The sequence below is a fragment of the Heterodontus francisci genome, chromosome 11 (assembly GCF_036365525.1).
Source record: "Heterodontus francisci isolate sHetFra1 chromosome 11, sHetFra1.hap1, whole genome shotgun sequence".
Classification (NCBI taxonomy): Eukaryota; Metazoa; Chordata; class Chondrichthyes; order Heterodontiformes; family Heterodontidae; genus Heterodontus; species Heterodontus francisci.
The window spans coordinates 116,997,598-117,020,078 of NC_090381.1; the positions used below are offsets into that span (position 1 = coordinate 116,997,598).

Below are 22,481 nucleotides of genomic sequence, written 5' to 3' on the forward strand. Positions count from 1 at the left end.
TGGATCAGGTCCTGGACCAGGTGGATGTTGTCCTGGATGGAACGGCCCGGGACCGTGTAGGACTGGTCGGGGTGGATCATGTGGGCCAGCACGGAGCCCAGGCGGGTAGACATAGCCCGGGCAAAGATCTTATAACCTGTGCCGAAGAGGGAGACCGGACGCCAGTTTATAAGCAGGCGGAGATCGCCCCTCTTTGGCAGCAGGACGATGACCGCCCTGCGCCACGAGAGGGGCATCTCCCTGGTCGCCAGGCTTTCCCCCAGGACCCGCGCGTAATCGGCCCCAGGACGTCCCAGAACGCCCTGAGGAACTCCACGGTCAACCCATCCAGCCCTGGGGATTTGCCCCTCGAGAGCTGGTGGAGGGCGCCGGCCAACTCCGCCAATGTGTGCGGAGCCTCCAATCCTTCGGCGCCCTCCGGGCTGACCTACAGCAGGTCCTCCCACAAATCTCTGCGCGCGTCCTCGCTGGACGGATCCGGAGAGAACAACGCACTGTAATAAGTCCGGACTAGGAGGCCCATTCCATCCGGATCCGTGATGGAGGATCCGTCGGAGTGAACTCCGTCCACACCAGGTGGTGGTCCGAGCACAGCACCAGCCGCATGGAGGCCGCCGAGACGCGGGAGATGTACGCCTGCGCAAAGTAGAGGCGGTCGATTCGGGACCCTCCTCCTCCAGACCTCCAGGTGAAGGCGCTGGAGTTGGGATGGAGATTCCACCAGACGTCCACCAAGTTGAGGGAGCTGATCAGTTCCCTCAACTTCTCCACCAATACTTGGCAGCGCTGGGGAGCAGAGCGATCCCCCACCTCGAGGGTACAGTTAAAATCCCCCTCAAGGATGATGCACTCGCCGCTATCGATGGAGCTCAAGAGAGCGGACACTTCTTCAAAGAAGCGCGCTTGCAACGCGCTGGGCCTGGGTGCATACACGTTCACAAAGTGGAGCGGCACGCTACCCAGGCGAACGGTGAGGTAGAGCAAGAGGCCCAGCACTAGCTCCTTGACCCCCAAGATCTCTGGCTGAAAAGTCGGGGCCAACAAGATAGCCACCCCACTGGAAATAGGGGTGAAGTGACTCATGTAGACCCCACCCTGCCACTCCAGGAGCCAGGTGGGTTCGTCTCCCGGAACGGTGTGGGTTTCCTGCAGAAAGCTCACCGCGTATCTCCCTTCCCTGAGGACTGAGAGATTGTGAAATCTGCGGTGAGACCCCCTGCTGCCATTGATGTTGAGGCTGGCTATGGTTATCTTCATGTCAAAGGTACTTAAAACCCATCACCAACACCTCACTGTGAGGAGGGAGTGGAAGTGCACCTGGCCTTCCACTCCCCCAGCAACCCATTGAGGAACGCATTAAAATGGCGCCTCTCAACCAGTTTCATGCCCGCACCCTTGCCCGCTTTCTTGTGGGCGGCACGGACGGACTGGATGATCAGCTCCAGACTCGACCAACGGCCGAGGGCCAGCTGAACCTTGTCGCGGCAACCCCTGAAAGCCGCAAGGAAATCCCGGAGTTCCACCGTGGGGATGAGAGGAGACTCAGTGGGAGGCACGAGGGACTCCACCACCTCACTTGCGATGGAATCCAAGTCGTCCTCCGTGCCCCACACCGAATCCCCATCCTCCTCCGGGTTTTCACCGCCAGCAGCTGACACACCCACCACACACTGTGGGTCGGACGTCCCGGCCGCGCCAGCTGGTCCCGCCTCCGTCACAATCCCACCCCCAGGATCGATGGCGGAGGCGTCCTCTCTGGGTTCGACTGTGAAACTGGAGCCTGTGGGTGCCAGCGGTTCAGGACCCCCGTCCACAGGCCAAAGAGCGGTCCAGGGGAGATGGAAGTTCCCGACTCCGGAAATCCAGCCGGAGCCGAGACCAGAGGCGGAGAGAGGAGGTCATCTCCCGCTCCGCCAGCACCCACAGGCCCAGCAGATGGGGCAGCATTTTCAGTTATAACCGGGTCGGGTGTCTCCTGGTTGGTGGTGGACTCCGGCCGGGAGGGCTGACCCTTTGGGGCCTCACCCTCCCCTCCACTCAGGGCACCCGACCCAGAGGCAGAATTGGAGGCGTCCCCAGGCTCCCCCACCACAAGCAGGGCCCCACTTACCCCTTCAGGAGGGGCCTCATGTACAGGGGCCTCCCCCTTCCCTCCATCCTGAGGGGTAGGGAGCTCCTGCCCAGACTTTGCAGCCTTGATGATGGTGGTGGCAGGGGGAACCTGGGGACCCGAAACAGGAGGCAGCTCCCCCCCAACACGTGGGCCCTGCACCTCAGGGCCCTGTGTTACTTCTGTGGAAGGGTGTCTTCTCCTCTTTTTCCCGGCTGGGCGCGGAGGCTCAGAGACCTCCATGCCATCAGAGGCCTCCGCCTCCGCAATCTATTTTTTTTTGTCACCCTGGGCCTGAGCCCAGCCCTGGAGCAAGTGGGCTCCCCGAGATCGGGCCTTGGGCTGAACTCCGGCTCGGGTTGGGTCAATGCGTCCAGGGGACGTGTCTCCTGATGTTTATTTTTCCTCCGCGCCTTCCTTCCACCTGGATGGGCACTCTGGAGGCCATGAAGATCACAGCCTCCGGAACCAACTGAACAGTGTCTGGTGGAGGTGTAGGGGGGGGTGGGAGGAGGTGCAGCGGTACCACCCTGGGCTGCCGAGGTGGAGTTGGCAGCCGGGAGGTTGGGGCAGTTCTTACGAATATGCCCCACCCCCTTGTAGACATGGCACCGTGCCCCATTCAAGGTCCAGAAGACGCGGCGGGCCGTCCCCTGGAACTCTACATTGAAGTGGCCCTCTGTGACCTCCTCCCGCGCCAGCTGCATGAATAGCTGGCGGCAGGCGGAGTACACATACCGGAAGCCTTTCTCCCGAAGACCGAGCAGGACTGGAGTGAGCCCTGTCTTTACTTCCCCCAGATGGTGCAGGTGGGGAAGGAGGAGCTCACCAGGAATGAAGGGTGGGACATTTGATAAAATGACCCTTTGCGCAGTGGCCTCCAGGGGGTCCACTGGCAGAAAGGTCCCACTCATGGTGAGCCCCTTGTTCAGGGCCAGGGACACCGCCCGCTCGGTCCTCAGGAATAACACTGCCTTCCTGTACATTTTAGAGGCAGCAACAAAGGCCGAAGGGCCGACAACCTCGGCCATTGCTTTCACACATGCCTCTATCGTCATGTTCGGGTGGACGTAGCTCTTGACCCCATGCTTCAATGTTATTAATGCAAACGGTGACGGGGCAACAGGTGCAGCTGCAGCAGCCGCAGCAGCATATGTACGGGAAGGCCCCGCCACCGGCGAAAGACGGCTTGCCATGGGGTCTAAGAGCCACGTCCACCCCCAAGAAACAAAACAAATTTACACATTTGAAACAGAAAAAAACAAACTTTAAACAAAGTGGTTTGGGAGTAGAGGAGGATGGGGGTAGGAAGGTAAAGGAAAAGGGGAGGATAGGTGACTGAGTGGAGGAAGGGAGAGAAAGGCTGAAATGGATGTTTTCTCCAACTGGCAGTTGGAGCACCTTTATAACAATTAGTCCAAAACTATTTGTTGTCTTCCAGTTGAGGGAGCCACCTGGTACTCTCCTCTTCTGATTTTCACAAAAAGTCTTCACCCGGGCAACTCCAGCTGTCCCGTGCAGGCAGTTAGTGTGGGGTGGAGCTCCCTGTGTGCAAGCACCAATACAAATACAGGGGGCCCCTACTGGATTTGGCAGCCCCACCCCTGGGTTTTCCGGCCTCTTCTCCCTCCCCCAAGCAGTTCAAACTTAGAGTCTTTCAGGTGCTCTGACACCCACCTCTCCAAAACAATTGCAGCCTTTCTTGATGGTTTCTCTCCACTCTGCATTCAGCTCTCTCCAGTTTCCCCAATTACTCCAGTCTCCTCTCTCCACTCTGCATTCACCTCTCTCCAGTTTCCCCAATTACTTCAGTCTCCTCTCTCCACTCTGCATTCACCTCTCTCCAGTTTCCCCAATTACTCAATTCACCTCTCTCCAGTTTCCCCAATTACTCCAGACTCCTCTCTCCGCTCTGCATTCACCTCTCCAGTTTCCCCAATTACTCCAGACTCCTCTCTCCAGTTTCCCCAATTACTCCAGTCTCCTCTCTCCACTCTGCATTCGCCTCTCTCCAGTTTCCCCAATTACTCCAGTCTCTTCTCTCCACTCTGCATTCACCTCTCTCCAGTTTCCCCAATTACTCCAGACTCCTCTCTCCACTCTGCATTCACCTCCATCCAGTTTCCCCAATTACTCCAGTCTCCCGAGCACAGCGGGACTGGTAGTCTGAAGTGCATTTGTTTCAATGCGAGAAGTATAACAGGTAAGGCAGATGAACTTAGAGCTTGGATTAGTACTTGGAAATATGATGTTGTTGCGATTACAGACACTTGGTTGAGGGAAGGGCAGGATTGGCAGCTAAATGTTCCAGGCTTTAGAAGCTTCAGGCAGGATAGAGGGGGATGTAAAAGGGGTGGGGGAGTTGCATTACTGGTTAAGGAGAATATCACAGCTGCACTGCAGGTGGACACCTAAGAGGGGTCGTTCAGCGAGGCAATATGGGTGGAGCTCAGGAATAGGAAGGGTGCAGTCACGATGTTGGGGGTTTACTACAGAACAGCCAGCGGGAGGTAGAGGAGCAGATATGCAGACAGATTTTGGAAAGATGTAAAGGTAACAGGGTTGTTGTGGTGGGTGATTCTAACTTCCCCAATATTGACTGGGACTCACTTAGTGCTAGGGGCTTGGATGGGGCAGAATTTGTGAGGAGCATCCAGGAGGGCTTCTTGAAACAGTATGTAGATAGTCCAACTAGGGATGGGGCCATTCTGGACCTAGTATTGGGGAATGAGCCCGGCCAGGTGGTCGACGTTTCAGTGGGGGAACATTTCGGGAGCAGTGACCATAATTCCATAAGTTTTAAGGTACTTGTGGATAAGGATAAGAGTAGTCCTCGGGTGAAGGTGCTAAATTGGGGGAAGGCTAATGATAAGATAACAATATTGGGCAGGAACTGAAGAATTTAGATTGGGGGCGGCTGTTTGAGGGTAAATCAACATCTGACATGTGGGAGTCTTTCAAACGTCAGCTGATTAGAATCCAGGACCAGCATGTTCCTGTGAGGAAGAAAGACAAGTTTGGCAAGTTTCGGGAAGCTTGGATAACATGGGATATTGTGAGCCTAGTCAAAAAGAAAAAGGAAACATTTGTAAGGGCTGGAAGGCGAGGAACAGATGAAGCACTTGAGGAATATAAAGACAGTAGGAAGGAACTTAAGCAAGGAGTTAGGAGGGCTGAAAGAGGTCATGAAAAGTCATTGGCAAACAGGATTAAGGAAAATCCCAAGGCTTTTTATACATATATAAAGAGCAAGAGGGTAACCAGGGAAAGGGTTGGCCCACTCAAGGACAGAGATGGGAATCTATGTGTGGAGCCAGAGGAAATGGGCGAGGTACTAAATGAGTACTTTGCATCAGTATTCACCAAAGAGAAGGACTTGGTGGATGATGTGCCAAGGGAAGGGAGTGCAGATAGTCTCAGTCATCTCATTATCAAAAAGGAGGAGGTGTTGGGTGTCTTGCAAAGCATTAAGGTAGATAAGTCCCCAGGGCCTGATGGGATATACCCTAGAACGCTGAGGGATGCAAGGGAAGAAATTGCTGGGGCCTTGACAGAAATCTTTGCATCCTCATTGGCTACAGGTGAGGTCCCAGAGGATTGGAGAATAGCCAATGTTGTTCCTTTGTTTAAGAAGGGTGGTAAGGATAATCCAGGAAATTAAAGGCCGGCGAGCCTTACGTCAGTGGTAGGGAAACTATTAAAGAGGATTCTTCAGGACAGGATTTACTCCCATTTGGAAACAAATGAACTTATTAGCGAGAGACAGCATGGTTTTGTGAAGGGGAGGTAGTGTCTTACTAATTTGATTGAGTTTTTTGAGGAAGTGACGAAGATGATTGATGAAGGAAGGGCAGTGGATGTTGTCTATATGGACTTCAGTAAAGCCTTTGACAAGGTCCCTCATGGCAGACTGGTACAAAAGGTGAAGTCACACAGTATCAGAGGTGAGCTGGCAAGATGGATACAGAACTGGCTCAGTCATAGAAGACAGAGGGTAGCAGTGGAAGGGTGCTTTTCTGAATGGAGGGCTGTGACTAGTGGTGTTCCGCAGGGATCAGTGCTGGGACCTTTGCTGTTTGTAGTATATATAAATGATTTGGAGGAAAATGTAGCTGGTCTGATTAGTAAGTTTGCGGACAACACAAAGGTTGGTGGAGTTGCGGATAGTGATGAGGATTGTCAGAGGATACAGCAGGATATAGATCGGTTGGAGACTTGGGCGGAGAAATGGCAGATGGAGTTTAATCCGGACAAATGTGAGGTAATGCATTTTGGAAGGTCTAATGCAGGTGGGAGGTATCCAGTAAATGGCAGAACCCTTAGGAACATTGATAGGCAGAGAGATCTGGGCGTACAGGTCCACAGGTCACTGAAAGTGGCAACACAGGTGGATAAGGTAGTCAAGAAGGCATACGGCATGCTTGCCTTCATCAGTCGGGGCATAGAGTATAAAAATTGGCAAGTCATGTTGCAGCTGTACAGAACCTTAGTTAGGCCACACTTCGAATATTGTGTGCAATTCTGGTCACACTACCAGAAGGACATGGAGGCTTTGGAGAGGGTACAGAGGAGGTTTACCAGGATGTTGCCTGGTCTGGAGGGCATTAGCTATAAAGAGAGGTTGGAAAAACTCGGATTGTTTTCACTGGAACGATGGAGGTGGAGGGGCGACATGATAGAGGTTTACAAAGTTATGAGCGGCATGGACAGAGTGGATAGTCAGAAGCTTTTTCCCAGGGTGGAAGAGTCAGTTACATGGTGACATAGGTTTAAGGTGCGAGGGGCAAAGTTTAGAGGGGATGTGCGAGGCAAGTTCTTTACACAGAGGGTGGTGAGTGCCTGGAACTTGCAGCCAGGGGAGGTGGTGGAAGTAGATACGATAGTGACGTTTAAGAGACATCTTGACAAATACATGAATAGGAAGGGAATAGAGAGATATGGGCCCCGGAAGTGCAGAAGGTGTTAGTTTCGGCAGGCATCAAGATCGGCGCAGGCTTGGAGGGCCGAATGGCCTGTTCCTGTGCTGTACTGTTCTTTGTTCCTCTCTCCACTCTGTATTCACCTCTCTCCAGTTTCCCCAATTACTCCAGTCTCTTCTCTCCATTCTGCAGTTGCAGCAGCACAGGTGCAGCTGCTCCCCCTGATTGCAGGCAGGAAGTGCTCCAAATTGCCCAGCCAATTCCATGCTGTACCTGTCCTGGGAGTGATTTTTGGGGGAAGGGTAGAGGGAGCTTTACTCTGTATCTAACCCCATTTTTTTTAATTGCCCAGCCAACCCCGTTTTTTTTTTTTAAGTGTACTGCATGGTATCATACTGAGCCGCACACACACCATGCAGTCCTCTCTGCTCACTGAGTGACAGTTTTATCATGAGTATTGATATGCTAGTCAACCTCAGGGGCATCATAGCCAAGTCAGTTCCTGTTCTCACGACACATCGCTCCCTTTCCAGAGGGAGCTTTACTCTGCATCTAACCCTGTTTTTTTTTCTTCTTTTTTTTTGCCTTTATACCCCAGGCCCCTTTTATATATTTTATGTCGAAGGGGCCTTTATTCCTCAGGCCCCCTTTATATACACACTTATATTTTTTAAATAACTTTATTAAAAACAGAAATAAACAAAAACTCAAATTAAAATGCCATTCTCGGCATCAATGATGCACTCCAGTCCTTGTGGTGCCCACCGGTCGCGGAAGGCCTCAAGCGTACCGGCGGACACCGCATGCTCCTTCTCCAGGGACACCCGGGCGCGAACGTAACCGCGGAAGAGGGGCAGGCAATCGGGGAGGACGGAACTACCGACGGCCCGCAACCTGGGCCTGTGAATTGCCACCTTGGCCAGGCCCAGGAGCAGACCGACGCGGAGATCCTCCTCCCGGCCCAAGCCCCTCCGCTCCGGGTGCCCAAAGATCAGGAGCGTGGGACTGAAATGCAGCCAGAATTCGAGGAGCAGCCCCTTCAGATACTCAAAGAGGGTCTGCAACCTCGCACACTCCGTGTAAACGTGGAACACGGACTCGTCCAGGCCGCAGAAAGTACAGGAGGCCTGGGAGTCCGTGAACCTACTTAAAAGTCTATTGCACGGGACTGCTCTGTGCAGCACCCTCCACCCCAGGTCCCCGATGTAAAGGGGGAAGACTCCCGCGTAGAGAGACCTCCATCGGGGTTTCCCCTCGCCGCCAGATGGCAACGCGAACTGCCAGGGCGTGTCCGGCCGGCTGACGAGGGCGAGGAAGTGGAGAGTGTGCAGGAGCAGCCCGTACAGGAAACCCCTCCGCACCGATTGGAATGGCACGGAGGGCATTTCCGAGAGGCGGCTCGGGTTGTGTGGGACCGGCTCCCGAGGAGAGTTTCGGGGCCTAGGTCCGATGAGCAGTTCCGGCCGAGCGGGTGTCAGCTCGGCCAGGATCGCTCCGCACTCCCGAGCCCCCTCGCCACCCGCAGTGAGGGGCGTCCCGGGGGTTTCGGCTACTCCTCCGCCCGCCGGACCGTCCCCAGAGTCGGCCACCCGGACAGCCGAGGCGCTCTCCTCCGCCGGCAGGGGAGTGCCCTGACTGGAGGCGACCATGTTCCAGACTCGGAATAGATCCCGGTAAAAGACAGGCAATTGCCTCAGAGAGGCGCGGCTAACGGACTCCACCGGGAGCTGCGTGTCGTCTTGAAGGCAGTGACACTGGCGGAAAAAATACGTCGCCAGCGCACACCATCTGGGAGGACGCTCGACGTACAGGTATCTCTGCAGGGTCCGAAGGCGGAGAGTCGCAGCCTGGGTGCGGACGCACACCAATGACTGGCTACCCTCCTCAATCGGGAGACTCAGGACCGCGGCAGAGACCCAGTGTTTCCTCTTGCCCCAGAAGAAATCGACGAGTTTTTTCTGGATCTTGGTGGCAAATACAGGGGGCGGGGCCAAAGTGACCAACCGGTACCACAACATGGAGGCCACCAGTTGGTTTATGACCAACGCTCGGCGCCTGTAGGAAAGGACTCGGAGCAGTCCTGTCCAGCGCCCCAGCCGAGCGGTGACTTTCGCCTCCAACTCCTGCCAGTTTGCCGGCCAGGCTTCCTCAGCGGGGCTAAGGTGGACTCCCAGATAGAGGAGGTGCGTGGTGCTCCACGCAAAAGGTGTCATCTCCTCCGGCAGGGAGTCCACCTGCCACTGACCAACCAGGAGTCCGGAACATTTCTCCCAATTGATCCTCGCGGTGGACGCGGCAGAAAAGGTCTGCTGGCAGTCGCGCATCCTCCGCAAGTCAACGGGATCTGTGATTGCGAGGAGCACGTCGTCGGCGTAAGCCGAGAGGATGACCCGCATGGCCGGCTCGCGCAGAGCCAATCCCGTCAACCTCCTGCGAAGCAGGCACTCCTCTCCCAAAGCGAAGGGGCGCCGTCAAGGACCCGTTAACTTTGACTAGACACTCTGCGGCGGCGTATAAAAGTCGGACCCGGGCCACAAAATGCGGCCCGAGTCCGAAAGCGCGCAGAGTCCCGAAAAGGTAATCGTGATCCACCCTGTCGAACGCCTTCTCCTGATCGAGGGAGAGAAAGGCGACCGACTGACCAGTCCTCTGGGAAAGATGGATCAGGTCCCGGACCAGGTGGATGTTGTCCTGGATGGACCAGCCCGGGACCGTGTAGGACTGGTCGGGGTGGATCATGTGGGCCAGCACGGAGCCCAGGCGGGTAGACATAGCCCGGGCAAAGATCTTATAATCCGTGCTGAGGAGGGAGACCGGACGCCAGTTTTTAAACAGGCGGAGATCGCCCCTCTTCGGCAGCAGGACGATGACCGCCCTGCGCCACGAGAGGGGCATCTCCCCGGTCGCCAGGCTTTCCCCCAGGACCCGCGCGTAATCGTCCCCCAGGACGTCCCAGAACACCCTGAGGAACTCCACGGTCAACCCATCCAGCCCTGGGGATTTGCCCCTCGAGAGCTGGTGGAGGGCGCCAGTCAGCTCCGCCAATGTGAGCGGAGCCTCCAATCCATCGGCGCCCTCCGGGCTGACCTGCGGCAGGTCCTCCCACAAAACTCTGCGCGCATCCTCGCTGAACGGATCCGGAGAGAACAACGCACTGTAATAAGTACGGACCAGGAGGCCCATTCCCTCCGGATCCGTGATGAAGGATCCGTCGTCGGCCAGCAGCTCGACGAGCTTACGGACCCCCCGCCATTTTTCCAGCGAGTAGAAGAAGGGTGAGGCGCGGTCCAAATCTTCCAGGATCTGGATCCGCGACCTCACGTACGCGCCTCGGGACCCTATGAGCTGCAGGTCCCTCAGCGCGCCCTTCTGCTCTTTGTACGCCTGCCACAGGGCCGGGTCCGCGACGACATGACCGAGGCAGGACTCCAAGTCGAGCACCTCACTCTCAAGGCGGCCGATCTCAGCTTCCCGCCTCTTGGTCGACCCCTTCGCGTACTCCTGACAGAAGACGCGGATGTGAGTCTTGCCCACATCCCACCATAGCCTCAAGGAGGGGAAGCCCCCCTGCTTCCTTCTCCAGTCGGCCCAGAATCGACAGAACGAGTCCCGAAATCGCTCGTCCTCCAGCAGCCGGTTGTTAAAGTGCCAGTACGCGGACCCCGCCCGCGTGCGGAGTGGAGTGAACTCCGCCCACACCAGGTGGTGGTCCGAGCACAGCACCAGCCGCATGGAGGCCGCCGAGACGCGGGAGACGTACGCCTGCGAAAAGTAGAGGCGGTCGATTCGGGACCCTCCTCCTCCAGACCTCCACGTGAAGGCACTGGAGTCGGGATGGAGATTCCGCCAGACGTCCACCAAGTTATGGGAGCTGATCAGTCCCCTCAACTTCTCCACCGACGCTTGGCCGCGCTGGGGACCGGAACGATCCCCCACCTCGAGGGTGCAGTTAAAATCCCCCCCGAGGATGATGCACTCGGCGCTATCGATGGAGCTCAAGAGAGCGGACACTTCTTCAAAGAAGCGCGCTTGCAACGCGCCGGGCCTGGGTGCGTACACGTTCACAAAGTGGAGCGGCACGCTACCCAGGCGAACGGCGAGGTGGAGCAAGCGACCCGGCACTAGCTCCTTGACCCCCAAGATCTCCGGCTGAAAAGTCGGGGCCAGCAAGATAGCCACCCCACTAGAAATAGGGGTGAGGTGACTCATGTAGACCCCACCCTGCCACTCCAGGAGCCAGGTGGCTTCGTCTCCCGGAACGGTGTGGGTTTCCTGCAGAAAGCTCACCGCGTATCTCCCTTCCCTAAAGACTGAGAGATTGTGAAATCTGCGGTGAGACCCCCCTGCTGCCATTGATGTTGAGGCTGGCTATGGTTATCTTCATGTCAAAGGTACTTAAAACCCATCACCTACACCTCACTGTGAGGAGGGAGTGGAAGTGCACCTGGCCTTCCACTCCCCCAGCAACCCATTGAGGAACACATTAAACCGGCACCTCTCAACCAGTTTCACGTCCGTGCGCTTGCCCGCTTCCTTCAGGGCGGCACGGACGGACTGTATGATCAGCGCCAGATTCGACCAACGGCCGAGGGCCAGCTGAACTTTATCGCGGCAACCCCTGCAAGCCGCCACCTCACTGGCGATGGAATCAAGATCATCCTCCGTGCCCCACACCGAATCCCCATCCTCCCACACACTGTGGGGCGGACATCCCAGCCGCGCCAGCTGGTCCCGCCTCCGTCACGATCCTACCCCCAGGATCGATGGCAGAGGAGTCCTCTCTGGGTTCTATTGTAAAACTGGAGCCTGTGGGCGCCAGCAGCCCAGAACCCCCCTCCACCTCCGTCCCCAGGCCAATGAGTGGTCCAGGGGAGACATAAGATCCCGACTCTGGAAATCCAGCCAGAGCAGAGACCAGAGGCGGAGACAGGAGGCCATCTCCCGCTCCACCAGCACCCACAGGTCCGGCAGATGGGGCAGCATTCCCAGTTTTCACCGGGTCGGGTGTCTCCTGGTTGGTGGTGGACTCCGGCTGGGAGGGCTGACCCTCTGGGGCGTCGCCCTCCCCTTCATTCAGGGCACTCGACCCAGTAGCAGTGGCGGAATGGGCGGCGTCCCCAGGCTCCCCCACCACAAGCAGGGCCCCACTTACTCCTTCAGGAGGGGCCTCATGTACTGGGGCCTTCCCCTCCCCTCTATCCTGAGGAATAGGGAGCTCCTGCCCGGACTTTGCAGCCTTGGTGGTGGCGGTAGGGGGAACCTGAGGACCCGAAACAGGAGGCAGCTCCCCTCCAACAGATGGTCCCTGCACCTCAGGACCCTGTGTTATTTCTGTGGAGGGGTGCCTTCTCCTCTTTTTCCCACTAGGGAGCGGAGGCTCAGAGACCTCCATGTCATCAGAGGCCTCCGCCTCCGCACCCTTTTTTTCCTTTTTAGTCACCCTGGGCCTGAGCCCAGCCCTGGGACAGGTGTATTCCATGGGAATGGGCTTTGGGCTGAGCTCAGGCTCGGGTTGAGTCAAAGTTTCCAGGGGACGCGCCTCATGATGTTTCTTTTTTCCCCGCGTCTTCCTTCCGCTCGGACGGACGCTCCCCTCCCTGCCTGAGGCTGTGAAAACCACAGCCTCCGGAACCGACTGAGCGGTGTCGATTGGATGTGTGGGGGGAGTGGGAGGAGGTGCTGTGGAACCACTCTGGGCTGCTGAGGTGGAGCTGGCGGCCGGGAGGTTGGGGCTGTTCTTACAAACATGCCCCACCCCCTTGCAGACATGGCACCGCGCCCCGTTCCGAGGTCCAGAAGATGCGGTAGGCCGTCCCCTGAAACTCTATCCTGAAGTGGCCCTCCAAGACCTCCTCCCGCGCCAGCTCCATGAATAGCTGGTGGCGGAAGGAGTAAACATGTCGGAGGCTGTGCTCCCGAAGACCGAGCGGGACTGGGGTGATCCCTGACCTCACCTCCCCCAGATGGTGTAGGTGGGGGAGGAGGAGCTCATCAGGAATGAAGGGTGGGACGTTTGACAAGATTACCCGATGCGCAGTGGCCCCCAGAGGGTCCACTAGCAGGAAAATCCCACCCACTGTGAGCCCCGTACTTAGGGCGAGGGACACAGCCCGCTCGGTCTTCAGGAAGAACACAGCCTTCCCATACATCTTCGAGACTGCAACAATGGCCGAGGGGCCGACAACTACGGCCATTGCCTTAACACAAGCCTCAATAGTCATATTAGGATGGGTGTAATTCTTCACCCCATGCTTTGATGTTAAGATTTTAAATGGTGACGGGGCCACAGGAGCAGCTTTCGCAGCTGCTGCAGCATAGGAGGGCCCCGCCACCGGAGAGGACTGAGAAGTCATGGGGTAGAAGAGTTACAGGTACTTTGTTGAGAGAAAAAAAAAGAGCAAATACAATAAATCAAAAAAGCAACACTTAAAGGATGTAGCACAGGGGAAGAGGCTGAGGGAGAGGAAGGCCAGGAGGAATCAGTCTTTGTTAGTATTGCACAAGTCTTGTAGCTGGTCTTCCAGTTGGGAGGGTGGGGTGATGTCTTCACCTGGGTCAGCTGTAAGCTGCCCAGGCACACGCCTCCTTCGATGTTCAGATAATAAGTCTCTTCACCTGGGCAGCTCCAGCTGTCCCAGGCTTAGTAGTTGGGGTGGGGAGGGAGCTCCCTATCCAAAGATGTTAAACACAGGAGCTCCCTATTGAACAATAGCGCCCCACCCAAGGTCTTCAGGTCTCTTCTATCCGCACCCCCAACAATCAATGAAAAAGACTTTCAGTACCAAGCAAACTCACAAAAAGAGCTTCCAGTTATCTGCCTTCCTTCCTTTGTTGAAATTTGGAAAAAACTTTTGTTTCAGTTTGAGTCTCCCTCTTGCAGCAGTCACACAGCCTGCAGCCTCCAACCTCTGCACACAGCCACAGTCAGCTGCACCTCGTTGATACACTCAGGCTCCCAAATCAGAGAGCAGCCAATCCCAGTGCTGTACCTGTCCTGGGAGTGTTTGATGGGACAGTGTAGAGGGAGCTTTACTCTGTATCTATACTGTGGTGCTTAGGGCATGTTTCACTGTCCAACTCTGACATTCCTCTCTGCCAAAAATTAGGGCAGAAGGTGACAGTAAACAGGTGTAAATACTGAACATCAGTACTAGAAGGGTCAGGCATAAAGATAAAACCATCTAACTGATAAATGGTAAAAATAGTCTTTATTATACAGAGGACTTTTATGTTAATGATTGCTCTGTGACAGTCTTGGCCTCCAAATGTTCCTCTGATTCATTCCACACCATTGTCATTGGCCGACTGACTCATGGGAATCTTATTTGAAACTCACACTAACAAATGCATCAGTTGTTTTTCCTGGGAATGTACTGTGCTTTTGAATCTGCCACTCTCAGCCTCTGTACCACTGATGGAGTGAGCTTGTAAAGGTGCAGCAGAAGCAATGACTGGGTGTCTGAGAGACTCAGTGGGTAAATGCACTGCCAGGTAGATCCCTGGACCGATCTCCAGTCTGCACTCAGTACGTTTCTCAGTTAGGGTTGTAATCACCTCCCAGGTTGGGAGAGACAAAGGAAAACCAGCCAGGTTTCTATAGGGAAAGTCACCTGCTACCCTTACCCACTCTGGCCTATACGTCACTCCCGTCCCACACCAATGTGCTTGGTTGGCACTTAACTGCCCTCTGAAGTATCCTGGTTGTATCAAACTTGAGCAACTAGGGATGGCCAATAAATACTGCCCTTGCCAGCAATACCTGCATGTTGAGAAGGAATATATTAAAAGTAATACTCAGTGCAGTAAATGTATGATGTGATACTTACATATGGGGTAGGAAGAATTCATTAAACCATCCATTGAGTGTTACACCTCAGAGAGGCTTCAATATTACCTAACACTTTACCCATTCAATGTCAATTCAACAAGGGACTGGTGACTGAGTATTACATAATTTACCAACTGAATGACAAATGACTCCGTTTGCATACTTATCATCTACATATTCAGGAACTCCTCTCGTTTTGTTTAACAAACGAACATTGCTAAAATTTTCAGTCTGAATGTCAACTAACAAGAAATTCCACAGTTTCACCTTTTGCTCAGTGTATGAGGCAGCTTTCTTCCTAGTTAACCCCAACCAGAGTAACAGTGGTAGCATTGAAACTGGGCTCAGTGTCCCTGGATTTAGAAGGGGGCACGAGGGACAGGGGAGTGAAGGGGGTCATAGAGTGATACAGCACTGAAACAGGCCCTTCGGCCCACTGAGTCTGTGCTGACCATCAACCACCCATTTATACTAATCCTACATTAATCCCATATTCCTTACCACATCCCCACCATTCTCCTACCACCTACCTACACTAGGGGCAATTTACAATGGCCAATTTACCTATCAACCTGCAAGTCTTTGGCTTTGGGAGGAAACCGGAGCACCCGGCAGAAACCCACACGGTCACAGGGAGAACTTGCAAAGTCTGCACAGGCAGCACCCAGAACTGAACCTGGGTCACTGGAGCTGTGAGGCTGCTGTACTAACCACTGCGCCACTGTGCTGCCCCGGGTGAAGGGGGTACTGTTGCAGTTGGATTGCTACTCAAGGTAGGTAAGTGGAGCAGGTCCAGTGTCAGTGAGTGGCAGAACAGAGTCAAGGGGCTCTTAATATTTCTGTGAAATTCAGGCCTGAATGCTTTGAGAATCAAAATCATTTTTGGTTAACACGGTTGCCAGGAAATACCCACATACATGTACTAACCAAAGCCACACATGGCCATCTGTGTGAAGCACAAGGGATTGTTGGCACATTGAGGTCAGGCTAAGAGGAAATCCTGAGTGAGCAAGGGAGACTTTCAAAACTACCAAAGTTACCAATCATTACATTTTTTACACATGGAAATATAACTGACTATTCTTGTGTCAATGTCCTTTTCGCACCAGGGACTGGCGATGATATATGAGCAAATTCTGCCATTGGGCTCCAATCAACAGCCTCTAAAAACAAACTTACCATGAGAAATACTCCAGTCAGAGTTCTCCTGAAAATACTAACCTTTTACCTAACAGACTGTCCCGGAACATGCGGAGGTTTTCACCGCACCTTTGTTCCTGGTTTTGGTTCCTGTTGAGTTTCCTGGAAAGGTGCCTGAAGGCTGGGAGTTTCGGAGCGGAACTGAGGATGCGAAGTGGAGAGAGGATGTGTTCTGAGCTGAGCTGAGCCGGGCTGCTCCGCCTCACTGCAGGGTGTGGCTCAGTTCAGGTACATCTCCACAGCTCAAACAGCAGCAGAGGAAACCTCTTCAACTCTGCTCTTAGATTCAGGTACAGTTCTGTAGGTTTTGAGTGACGGGTAAGGGGGAAATTGGCTTCAGTTTTGGGGGAGAGGGTGATTTTTCATGTATTTGTTATTTCTTAACCTGCTGTTCAGTCTGATCCCCTTTTTCTTTGCAGTCACGGTTCCCACAAGAGCTCCTTATGGCTAATTCCGGATTGCAGCTGCTGGGTTTCGCCCTGGCTTTCATTGGATGGATTGGGATCATCGCCAGTACTGCCCTGCCCCAGTGGAGGACATCCTCTTACGCCGGGGAAAACATTGTGACAGCCCAGGCTGTGTATGAGGGCCTCTGGATGTCCTGTGTATCCCAGAGCACCGGGCAGGTCCAGTGTAAAGTCTACGATTCAATGCTGCAACTTCACAGTGAGTGAATGTGGGATTCGTCTGCACTGAGACGCTTAACACAATAACCTTTTTCTCCTAGAGGAATGCTCAATGTTTTCTCACCAAAGGAATTCTCCAGCCCCCAGTTTCTCTCTAGCATATACTCAGTTCTTGCAATGTTGTAGAAGTTGTATTTCTGCTGTTATATCCACATTTGAGCTGACCTGTGTCTGGAGCTAACGGATCACATTGAATTGTTTTACCTGTTTGGGTAATCGCAGCTCCCGGTATCCGCTCTGTGGGTGACTCCGGCTTTATTCACTGTGTCTCCAGGTGTGTCAGCATATTAGGGCAGCTTGGAACTGACTGTAACTGGGGCCTCTGACATATTCCCTACTTTTCTAAAATTGTGGGAATGACCATGCAGAAAATCAACTACTCGTTTCAGTGAACCCTAGTAAACTGCAAATTTCTTCATCCAGACAAGGAAATAGAGAGGAGTTCTCATTGTATTTCACCACAAAGTTATTGTGAATGGGTGGGACTTCACTCGCCTGGTTCCATTTTTATCTATCCAGTCCCGACCAGGGAATCGTCTGGGCTTCTCTCCCACTCTGGGGCACCTTTGGTCTTAACCCCTTCCTATTTCTCATCCACATGCTGTTCCTCAGTGACATTATCTGAAAACAGTGTCAGCATTCACATGTACACTAACAACACCCAGCTTGACCAAAAAAAACCCCCACCTTTCTCGACTCCTCCACTGTCACTAAATTATCAGACTGCCTATCCAGTATTCAGTGCTAGATAAGCAGACATTTCCTCCAGTTAAATATTGGGAAGACTGAAGTTATTATCTTCGGTTCCCATGACAAACTGTTCCCTGGCCACCAACTCCATCCCTTTTCATGGCAACTGTCTGAAGCTGAACCAGACTGTTCACAACCTTGTTTTTTTTTACCCTGAGATGAGCTGCCAATTACATCCACACCACCTAGTTCCACATCTGTAACAATACCCAACTCTGCTCCATCTCAGCTCATTTACTGCTAAAACCCTTAGCCATGCCTTTGTTACCTCGAAACTTGACTATTCCAATGCACTTGGGGCTGCACTCTCACATTCTACCCTCCAAAGCTCTGCTGCCTGTATTTTAACTCACACCAAGTCCTGTTCATCCCTCACCCCTGTGCCCGCTCAACTCCATTGGCTCCCAGCAACACCTGAATTTTTAAAATTCTCATCCTTGTTTTCAAATCCCTCTGTGGTCTCGCTCATCCCCATCTCTCTAATCTCCAGTCCTACAATCCTCAAATCGTTGTGCTCCTCCAATTCTGATCTCTTATGCCTCCCCAATTTTAATTGCTCCACCTTTAATGGCTGTGCCTTCAGTTGCCTGGGCTCTAAGCTCTGGAATACCCTCCTTAAACCTCTCTGCCCGCCTTCCTGCCTTGCCTCCTTTAAGACACTCCTTAAAACCTATCTTTTTGTCTGAGCTGTTGGCCTCCTTATGCGCAGTGTCAAACTTTGTTTGATAATGCTCCTGTGAAGCATCTTGGGACATTTCATTATGCTAAAGGCACTATATAAATGCAAGTTATTGTTGAGGTGGGGTTGTTGGCTGTGCTTAGAGACACAGTCTGGCTCCCTCACAGTCACAGACTGTGAGAAATCTGAACACAACATCTTTCAGTCTGTCTGCCATGGGGACAACTCTTGCATTTGGCGGAGTTTGTTTCAGTTTTCTTCGGACATTGAATGATGTGGTGTGTGCTCCAGTTGTAGGTCACGTGTTAATCAGAGGTTGAGGACTGTAGTTACTAAGTGGCATGTTGACTGTGGCAGTGCAGGCATTAGAATTGGTCTTGGCCATTCCTTCAATTTATTGCAAAGCTTTCGAGAGCTCAGCCAGTTCCATTTCGATCATCAATCGAACAATTTCAGTTCAGCTCTACTTGACCATGTTTATTGAGTCCAAATGTAGGAAATGAGTGAGTACCTGACATGGTGCTGGTAATCAGTTGGGATGGGGCCAATATCCATTTTCTGTTACTCGTTTACTTAATGGAACATTCACTGTTAAATCCATGAATTAAAGCAAGGCTTTAGATTTTGAACAAACAATTCTCGGCAGTGACACTGCCCTCATTTAATGTTATGGTCCACTGTATCAAAGCCTTTTCACACTTTCCCCTCAATTATCTCTCCTCCTCTCCTGATGCCTGTGATTCGATCCCACCCCCTGCTACCTCACTCAAATGGCCATTCTTTCTGCACATTTACACTGAGGTGCTGATAGGTTATTTAACCATTGGGGCACCACAGTGAATCCCCATCCTTACTTTGTGTTGGATTCACTATGAGGAGTACAATCAGTTTCTGCTTCCAAATTCACTGCAAATATTTCCCCCATTTCCCCCTCTCTCCACATACTTGCACTTTCCAAGATAATGAGGCCAATATTATGCATGCTTAAGAACAGAGGAATTGCTAATTAGAAAAGATCATGGTCCATCCATGGGGTCTTGTACCATCCTGGTTAGTCACATGATCCGATGGTAATGGAGTTGTTGACTAATCACAATGAGTCTAACAGACCCAGCCATGAGGTGAGGAAACGTCCCGTGGTGCAGAGCTCTGGGAACCACAGGGCCAGTCACCTGGTCTTCCCAGGTCTGCTCCACTCAGCTTGTCTTATATTACGCATATACTCAGTCAAACTATTAGAAAACAAATCTATTTAATTTCCATTTCAATGAATCTATTTCAACTGTTTCCACTGTCTTTTTTCTTGCACATGTAGTCACTGTCCACCCGCACACAATGAACGATGCAGAGAATTCGGAGATGTCCATCTGTCAGGAGAGATCTTGATCTCTTTTTAACTCTCTTCCCCCATCCCTCTCTCACCACCTCACCCCCAGCCCCCTGCATCTATGACTCTATTTAGAAGTATTTAGATGAGCACTTGAAACGCCACAAGGCTACGGGCCAAGTGCTGAAAAATGGGATTAGAATAGTTAGGTGCTTGATGGCCGGCACAGACAAGATGGGCCGAAGGGCCTGTTTCTGTGCTGTATAACTCTATGATTCTCTCTACCTCTGTGCCCCTGCTCTCTCCCCCTGTGTCCCTCTCACCTATCCCTCTGGCCCCTCTCTCCATTTCCCCCTCCCTCTCCCACCTCTTTACCATCCCGCCCCTCACTCTGCCCCTCTGACCCCTGCCATGCCCTCTCTACCTCCTTCCTGCACCCCTCCCTCTGTCCCCCTCTCCGCGTCCCCCTCTCCGCGTCCCCCTCTCCGCGTCCCCCTCTCCGCGTCCCCCTCTCCGCTTAACGACCCTCTCCCTTTCCCCCCCTTCCCCCCTCCCTTTCTCCCCTTCCCCCCTCCCTTCCACCATGCCTTTCCCCTCCTCCCTTCCCTCCTCCTTTCCCCCCTCCCTTTCCTCCTCCTTTCCCCCCTCCCTTTCCTCCTCCTTTCCCCCCTCCCTTTCCTCCTCCTTTCCCCCCTCCCTTTCCTCCTCCTTTCCCCCCTCCCTTTCCTCCTCCTTTCCCCCTTCCCTTTCCTTCCCCCCCCTCCAACTCCCCCCCCCCTCCAACTCCCCCCCCCCTCCAACTCCCCCCCCCCTCCAACTCCCCCCCCTCCAACTCCCCCCCCTCCAACTCCCCCCCCTCCAACTCCCCCCCACCAACTCCCCCCCCCCACCAACTCCCCCCCCACCAACTCCCCCCCCACCAACTCCCCCCCCACCAACTCCCCCCCCACCAACTCCCCCCCCACCAACTCCCCCCCCACCAACTCCCCCCCCACCAACTCCCCCCCCACCAACTCCCCCCCTCCAACTCCCCCCCTCCAACTCCCCCCCTCCAACTCCCCCCCCTCCAACTCCCCCCCCTCCAACTCCCCCCCCTCCAACTCCCCCCCCTCCAACTCCCCCCCCTCCAACTCCCCCCCCTCCAACTCCCCCCCCTCCAACTCCCCCCCCTCCAACTCCCCCCCCTCCAACTCCCCCCCCTCCAACTCCCCCCCCTCCAACTCCCCCCCCTCCAACTCCCCCCCCTCCAACTCCCCCCCCTCCAACTCCCCCCCCTCCAACTCCCCCCCCTCCAACTCCCCCCCCTCCAACTCCCCCCCCCTCCAACTCCCCCCCCCTCCAACTCCCCCCCCCTCCAACTCCCCCCCCCTCCAACTCCCCCCCCCTCCAACTCCCCCCCCCTCCAACTCCCCCCCCCTCCAACTCCCCCCCCCTCCAACTCCCCCCCCCTCCAACTCCCCCCCCCTCCAACTCCCCCCCCCTCCAACTCCCCCCCCCCTCCAACTCCCCCCCCCTCCAACTCCCCCCCCCTCCAACTCCCCCCCCCTCCAACTCCCCCCCCCTCCAACTCCCCCCCCCTCCAACTCCCCCCCCTCCAACTCCCCCCCCTCCAACTCCCCCCCCTCCAACTCCCCCCCCTCCAACTCCCCCCCCTCCAACTCCCCCCCCTCCAACTCCCCCCCCTCCAACTCCCCCCCCTCCAACTCCCCCCCCTCCAACTCCCCCCCCTCCAACTCCCCCCCCTCCAACTCCCCCCCCTCCAACTCCCCCCCCCTCCAACTCCCCCCCCCTCCAACTCCCCCCCCCTCCAACTCCCCCCCCTCCAACTCCCCCCCCTCCAACTCCCCCCCCTCCAACTCCCCCCCCTCCAACTCCCCCCCCTCCAACTCCCCCCCCTCCAACTCCCCCCCCTCCAACTCCCCCCCCTCCAACTCCCCCCCCCTCCAACTCCCCCCCCCTCCAACTCCCCCCCCCTCCAACTCCCCCCCCTCCAACTCCCCCCCCTCCAACTCCCCCCCCCTCCAACTCCCCCCCCTCCAACTCCCCCCCCTCCAACTCCCCCCCCCTCCAACTCCCCCCCCCTCCAACTCCCCCCCCCTCCAACTCCCCCCCCCTCCAACTCCCCCCCCCTCCAACTCCCCCCCCCTCCAACTCCCCCCCCCTCCAACTCCCCCCCCCCTCCAACTCCCCCCCCCTCCAACTCCCCCCCCCTCCAACTCCCCCCCCCCAACTCCCCCCCCTCCAACTCCCCCCCCTCCAACTCCCCCCCCTCCAACTCCCCCCCCTCCAACTCCCCCCCCTCCAACTCCCCCCCCCTCCAACTCCCCCCCCCTCCAACTCCCCCCCCCTCCAACTCCCCCCCCCTCCAACTCCCCCCCCCTCCAACTCCCCCCCCCTCCAACTCCCCCCCCCTCCAACTCCCCCCCCCTCCAACTCCCCCCCCCTCCAACTCCCCCCCCCTCCAACTCCCCCCCCCTCCAACTCCCCCCCCCTCCAACTCCCCCCCCCTCCAACTCCCCCCCCCCCAACTCCCCCCCCCCCAACTCCCCCCCCCCCCAACTCCCCCCCCCTCCAACTCCCCCCCCCTCCAACTCCCCCCCCCTTCTCCACCCCCCCCCTTCTCCACCCCCCCCTTCTCCACCCCCCCCCTTCTCCACCCCCCCCCTTCTCCACCCCCCCCTTCTCCACCCCCCCCTTCTCCACCCCCCCCTTCTCCACCCCCCCCCTTCTCCACCCCCCCCTTCTCCACCCCCCCCCCTTCTCCACCCCCCCTTCTCCACCCCCCCCCCTTCTCCACCCCCCCCCCTTCTCCACCCCCCCCCCTTCTCCACCCCCCCCCCTTCTCCACCCCCCCCCCTTCTCCACCCCCCCCCCTTCTCCACCCCCCCCCCTTCTCCACCCCCCCCCCTTCTCCACCCCCCCCCCTTCTCCACCCCCCCCCCTTCTCCACCCCCCCCCTTCTCCACCCCCCCCCTTCTCCAC

At 55.5% G+C, this 22,481-nt stretch overlaps 1 protein-coding gene across 2 annotated transcripts in view; it reads left to right on the forward strand.

Annotated features, from left to right (window-relative positions):
• The first annotated feature begins 15,941 nt into the window (after positions 1 to 15,941).
• LOC137375491 (claudin-1-like) overlaps positions 15,942 to 22,481 on the forward strand; it is a 64,852-nt gene continuing 58,312 nt past the window's right edge. Inside the window, exons 1-2 of one of the 2 annotated variants that reach the window (XR_010976004.1) lie at positions 15,942 to 16,347; positions 16,477 to 16,723. Coding sequence is in view for 1 of the 2 variants with exons in the window: in XM_068042830.1 (XP_067898931.1) it covers positions 16,501 to 16,723 (223 nt within the window). In the remaining variant the exon portion in view is untranslated. The remainder of the gene's footprint in view (positions 16,348 to 16,476; positions 16,724 to 22,481) is intronic. The other variant, XM_068042830.1, reaches the window with a different exon arrangement.